Source organism: Alligator sinensis, unplaced genomic scaffold (assembly GCF_000455745.1).
Source record: "Alligator sinensis unplaced genomic scaffold, ASM45574v1 scaffold502_1, whole genome shotgun sequence".
NCBI lineage: Eukaryota > Metazoa > Chordata > Crocodylia > Alligatoridae > Alligator > Alligator sinensis.
Genome location: NW_005841896.1, coordinates 429,713 through 436,429, shown reverse-complemented (window position 1 = coordinate 436,429; position 6,717 = coordinate 429,713). Strand labels below are relative to the sequence as shown.

The following is a 6,717-nucleotide window of genomic DNA, read 5'->3' as shown; positions in this document are numbered from 1 at the left end:
ATCAGGTACAAGAATGTAGAAAGGATACTAGCTTACATGCCTGATTTTCAAATTTCTTAGACTTGAAATTGGCCTCCCAGCTGGTGATTGTCAATAATTCCTATTGGCCTTCAGAAACACGGAGAACAGCTTTTGTGAAATGTCAGACTCCCAAGTGGTACAACGAATTTGTTCTGCCAGTATGTGAGGCAGTAATATTGTTTCTAAAAGAGGCTTGTGAGGAAGAACCAAATGTTGGTCCCCACGAAAACTCTCAAGTGATTGCAGGGGGATCAGGGTTAGTGTTGTACTTGAGGTCCTGAGGAATTTGTAAATAGATATAAAAATAGTGCATTGAAGAGAGTGATGGTCAAGTTCAGGAGTTCAAAGCCAACCTAGTCAGTTAGCTTTCTGGCTGTTCCAGGTGTAGTTGGTTTTGAGCTGTGGTGTTGGCAGAGGCTGAGGAAGTAGTCCCTGTGCTGAGAGAAAAGTCAGGGTTTGGTTCACAGCTGAGTCTAGTTGGCCAAGTAGTCTGTAAGCACCACTGCTGCTCTTTGGATGGTAAAAGCCTGTCCCTGTTTTTTCCCTTTTGGACTCAGCCTGGTGGTGAATTTTCCTGAACTGCTATTCTTGATCAGTGAATATAATACGGTGTTGCCAAATCCCATTATTTTTGGTATTGATTTTGAAGTCTAGACTTCAGGAATGTGGAAAAAAATGTAGCTCTTTCATCTATATTTATATATAGAGATAAAAGAAAGAGCTGCTTTTCACATTCCTGAAGCGTAGACTTTAAGAAAAATACCAAAAATCATGAGGATTGGCAATACAATGATAGTTCCGAAGACAAATGTGATTAGTAACTAGTTATATAACTATTCTCATAGATTCAGCAGTTGCATCCCTAATTACATAGCAACAATATTATGGGTAATAATATCTCTCTCCGCTTGGTGAGAGGGCAGCAGAACAGGCCCTACGAGGAGAGACTGAAGGACCCGAACCTGTTCAGCCTCAGCAAGAAGAGGCTGAGGGGGGACCTGGTGGCTGCCTACAAGCTCACCAGGGGGGATCAACAGCAAATAGGCAGAGCCCTTTTCTCCCCAGCACCACCTGGGGTGACGAGGAACAATGGTTATAAGCTGATGGAGAATAGGTTTAGGTTAGAGATCAGAAGGCAATATTTTACAGTTAGGGTGGCCAAAATCTGGAACCAACTTCCCAGGGAAGTGGTCCTCGCCCCTCCCTTGGGCAAATTCAAGAGGAGGTTGGACGATCCCCTGTCTGGGGTCTTGTGAACCCAGCATTCATTCCTGCCTGTGGCAGGGGGGCAGGCTAGATGATCTGTTCAGGGCCCTCTTGACCCTAGCTACTATGAAACTACTATTAGGATGACCTTTGACCAATGTATAAGATTTAGGTTGATATTTCAATATGACTAGTGTCCTGGTTTGAACCTGGTGATGTCAATTTATTGTATATAAATACTTAACAGCTGAAAAAATCATTGTTAAAAAAAACCTAATTCTGGCAGCCTATACTCAGCATGAAAGAAAATTATTTCATATGAGGCGTCTATAAAAATGACTCTTCTCATCATTAGAATAAATTCATAAGGTTTGTCTTACCAGTCAAAAGTAAGTGGGGCACAGTAGGAAAGTCCAGAAAAAAGCACGTTTGTATCTCAAAAAACATAGATCTACAAGACAAGATCTCAAAAGTTACTGGCTATACAGATTAAGTGTACTTAAATGAAGCCTAGTTTAGGTGTTACCAATGTATTATGTTGCTGTTTCATCTAGAAAAGCTGCACAGTTTTTCTTTGACGTTAGGGTTTCCTGTCAGGGGAAGGGGAGGTTTCAGTCTTTCTTCATGCCTCAGATGTGCTGAAACAGGAAAGGAAAGGTATTTAGTTCAATAAGAAATTGAACCTTACAATCTCCTTACAATTACACCTTACAATTTATAAGGTGTAAATGTTACAAAAGAAAATTGCAAGTCTGGGCTTCAGATGTGGCAGTAAAAAGTGACTATTCAGCAGTGGAAGCACCTCCTACAGTTTCCTATTCTAGTAGACTACAGCATTAACTTGTTACAGTCAGATCTATCTGTAAGGAAATGGGAAAGGAACACTGTATTTTCACTTGCAGGTTGATGATGTTACCAACCTCCAGTTTCCATCCTAGCCCAGCTATGGCATGAGGCAGCAGAATATACCCTCAGCGAAGCCACTGCTAATAAATTTATTTCAATCAACAGGAGGGTTGAATTTGCAAGGGATGTAGTACCAGTCAGTCTGTCTGGTACCATCCTGGTAAAACACATGGTAATGCAACCAATCATCTCATATTTTCAAGGACAGTCCCCAATTTCAGGGCTGTTTCCTGGTATCTTCAAAAAGTCCCTGAAATGGGCCTTTTATTCTGCATTTGGAAAATCAGCCCTGCATTGACAACCTCATTCCTGAAGTTTCTCATAACACTGACTAACCTTCTGCTTCATGCCAAGAGCCCAGTGTCATAACAATGCAGATATATTGTTTCTAGCTTGAGTGGTGGCCAGGCTACTCCCTGCATCCCTCTTTGCCTAGCACTGTACTCAGGTGGCTACAACAAAGAATGGAAAGTATACTGAAATAGAAGTGAACTAAATAGAAGAATTGAAGTGAACTAAAAATTCTTCCTAAGTAGACTACTTCCTGTTCCAGAAGTCTGTGGAGAGTCAAGGACCATGGCACAGATTTTACTACCCAAAAGCTGGTCAACAAGGTATGGTCATGAAGGATATCTAAGAAATGTTACAGATAGAGATGTTGCTATTCAGAAGTCAGCAAGTACCAACAGTCACCACACTCTTGGTTCTGGGAAACCTCAGTATTTCCCTTTTCCTGGAGTGGGCTGTCATTTTGACATCTGCAAGGGTGTTGCATGGCAGCTGCTGGTAAGTACTGGCTTTCAAGGGTGACCGCTGTACTTGTGGCCTGACTTCTTAATCTATTTGTCAGCCCATGTGCCTACTTACATTCCATACATTCCCTTATGAAAGTAATGGGCTTCATCTCTCCCCTAATGGCAAGCGTGTCTTCTCTTCCAGGTTGGCTGATCTCGTACGGCGAGCTTTAAACTAGACTCGCCGGGGGAGGGGGCTGCAGGAAGACGAGGAGACGCCATCAGGGCAAGGGGTGCAAAGGTAAGTAATGGGGGTCCTGATGGTCTGCCTAATCGGGGGGGGCGCACAGTCTTGCAAGGCCTTAAATGCCTGTACACCAATGCTCGTAGCATGGGGAACAAACAGGAGGAACTCGCCCTCAGAATAGCTAGTTCAAATCCAGATGTCGTAGGGTTAACAGAGACGTAAAGTTACTTGTATGTAGTATACTATAGTTACTTTTTCTTCCTGTACATTACCTCTTCACTTAAAGCCATGTTCCTTATTCTGGCATGCCTGTGGGTATCAGGGGGGGGGGTGGGACTTTATGTCAAGGAGCACTACACATCCTCTGCCAGCAGTATGGGGTCAGGGGAAGGGCGAGCTGAAGTGCTCTGGGTCAAGATCCAGGGGGGGCAAGGCGAGAGGGATTTGACGGTGGGGGTCTATTACAGACCCCCCAATCAGGAGGAGGAGCTGGACAGGGAATTTTCAGGCCAGCTTGCGGAGACACTAAAAGCAAGGGATGTAGTTGTCATGGGCGATTTTAATTACCCGGACATCTGCTGGGAGGAGCAGTCAGCCGGGACGGACCGCTCCAGGAGGTTCTTGGCCGAGTTGCAGGACCTCCACTTGATTCAGGAGGTGCACAGTCCCACCAGAGGAGATGCTCTGCTGGACCTGGTCCTGGCCGCAGGCGACGACCTGGTAAGAGGCCTCCAGGTTCTTGACCACCTGGGCAATAGTGATCATCGCGTGCTGGAATTCACCATCCAGCGTAGAGTGTCAAGGGCCCGCAGCAAGGTGGTGGCCCTAGACTTCAGGAGGGCCAACTTCAGTGAGATGAGGAGATTAGTGGGAGAGGAACTGGGGTCCTTGAGGGCAGAGGAACTCAGCGTCCAAGAGGAGTGGTCGTTCCTTAAGGAAACGATACTCGGGGCCCAAGGGGTGTCCATCCCGACAAGAAGCAAGGCGGGCAGGAGTGTCCAAAAGCCCCCCTGGCTCACCAAGGGTGTCCGGGAATGCCTGCTTGCCAAAAGGGTGGCGTACGCCCGGTGGAAGGGGGGTGTAATCTCCAAAGAGGAGTATACCTCCTCTGCTCGGGCCTGCAGGCGGGCTGTTAGGAAGGCCAAGGCGGAGATAGAGCTCGGATTAGCGTCCAGGATTAAGGATAACAAAAAGTCCTTTTTCAAATATATTGGGAGGATGAAGAAGGCGCCGGGTAATGTGGGGCCCCTGCAGGATATGCGGGGCAATCTGGTGGTTGCGTCAGAGGATAAAGCGGACCTCTTTAACCAATTCTTCACCTCCGTTTTCTTGTGCAGGGACCGGGACTTCCCTGCTGTGATAGAAGCCGGACGCGAGGGGATCGCCTTCAGACCTCAGGTTGGGGAGGACCGGGTTAGAGAGCTTCTGGAGGGGCTGGACGCGTTCAAGTCAGCGGGTCCGGATGCTCTCCACCCCAGGGTGCTGAGGGAGCTGGCTGGGGTTATTGCAGGGCCCCTGGCACGGCTCTACGAGCGATCGTGGTGCTTGGGCCAGGTGCCAGACGATTGGAAGGTAGCTAATGTGGTCCCCATCTTCAAAAAAGGGAAAAGGGAGGACCCGGGCAATTATAGGCCCGTCAGTCTTACCTCAATCCTGGGGAAGCTCTTTGAGAAGATCATCAAGGAGCACATTTGTGATGGGCCGGCATCCGAGATGATGCTCAGGGGCAATCAGCATGGATTTATTAGGGGGAGATCATGTCAGACCAACCTGATTGCCTTTTATGATCAGGTCACAAAGGCCATGGACGCAGGTGTCGCGGTGGATGTAGTCTTTCTGGACTTCAGCAAGGCCTTTGACACCGTCTCTCACCCCATCCTAATTAATAAACTAGGCGACTGTGGCATAGATGCCTACACAGTCAGATGGATTGCAGATTGGCTGAAGGGTCGCACTCAGAGGGTGGTGGTGGATGGATCATACTCGACTTGGGGGGAGGTGGGTAGTGGAGTCCCCCAGGGCTCGGTCCTGGGGCCTGCGCTGTTCAATTTCTTCATCAGCGATCTTGATGTTGGGGTGGAAAGCAACCTGTTTAAATTCGCTGATGACACCAAAATTTGGGGGGAGGTGAGCACGCTAGCAGGGAGAGAGAGATTGCAGAAGGATCTGGATAGGTTACAGGGGTGGGCAAACAGGAACAGGATGTGTTTCAATACGGACAAGTGCAGGGTGCTGCACTTGGGTAGTAGGAACCAGCAGCACACTTATACGATGGGGAACTCCCTACTTGAGAGCACGGAGGCGGAAAGGGATCTTGGTGCCATTATTGACTCCAAGATGAACATGGGCCGACAATGCGAGGTCATGGTTGGCAGGGCTAACCGGACCTTGTCGTGCATCCACAGGTGCATCTCGAGTAGAGCCAGGGAGGTGATCCTCCCCCTCTATGCGATGCTGGTCAGGCCGCAGCTGGGGTATTGTGTCCAGTTCTGTGCGCCCCATTTCAGGAGGGATGTGGACAACATGGAGAGGGTCCAGAGGAGGGCCACCCGCATGATCCGGGGACAACAGGGCAGACCCTACAGTGAGAGACTGCGGGACCTGAACCTATTCAGCCTCCACAAGAGAAGGCTGAGGGGGGACCTGGTGACCGTCTATAAACTCACTAGGGGGAACCAGAAGGGTTTGGGGGAGACGCTGTTTCCCCTAGCCCCCGCTGGCATAACAAGGAGTAATGGGCACAAGTTGATGGAGAGGAGGTACAGATTGGACATCCGAAAAAACTACTTCACAGTTAGGGCGGCTAGGAGCTGGAACCAACTTCCAAGGGAGGTGGTGCTGGCCCCTACCCTGGGGATCTTTAAGAAGAGGCTGGATACCTACCTGGCTGGACTCATTTGAGTCCCGTTTTTTGTTTAGGGTTCTTTTGTTGTTCTCCCGCCCTGGCGGGGGGTCGGGCTAGAAGATCTATTAGGTCCCTTCCGACCCTAAAACTATGAAACTATAATAAAAGTAGTCCAGGGTCTATTTATTTCCCATATGACTCAGAAAGGATCCAGTGTGTTTAGATGGTACAATCCCAATCCTACTAGGGTCTTGAACTGATGGGAGGCACTGGTGTAAACAAATAATGAGCCACAATGATAATAGGCTACCAGAACAATACCTGCACAAATCTATAAAAACCTGTAGTACTAACATGGCAGGGGTTAGCATAGGGGTGGGCAAAATGCGGCCTGCGGGCTGGATGCAGCCTGCCAGGCCATTCTATCTGGCCCACAGGTCCCCTAAACAAATTAGAAAATTAATATTTATCTGCCCTGGGCTGCCTGTCATGCGGCCCTCGATGGCTTGCCAAAATTCAGTAAGCGGCCCTCCGCCCAAAATAATTGCCTGCCCCTGGGTTAGCAGGTGACACAGTTACATACAGAATATGTCTACACCAGGGGCGGGCAATTATTTCGGGCGAAGGGCTGCTTACCCAGTTCTGGCAGACTGTTGAGGGCTGCATGGGTAGCCCTACCCCTTGATAGGCGCCCCACCCCTTGACAGGTGCCCCACCCCCTGGTCACCATCTTGGGACCAATGTCCTAATGTCTTGGG

At 48.7% G+C, this 6,717-nt stretch overlaps 1 protein-coding gene across 3 annotated transcripts in view; it reads right to left on the bottom strand.

Annotated features, from left to right (window-relative positions):
• Positions 1 to 1,251: 1,251 nt before the first annotated feature.
• NRIP3 (nuclear receptor interacting protein 3) overlaps positions 1,252 to 6,717 on the bottom strand; it is a 35,096-nt gene continuing 29,630 nt past the window's right edge. For all 3 annotated transcript variants that reach the window (XM_006018210.3, XM_006018211.3, XM_025197412.1), the window contains one exon: positions 1,252 to 1,865. In XM_006018210.3, the coding sequence (XP_006018272.1) occupies positions 1,850 to 1,865 (16 nt within the window). In that variant the 3' untranslated portion in view covers positions 1,252 to 1,849. The remainder of the gene's footprint in view (positions 1,866 to 6,717) is intronic.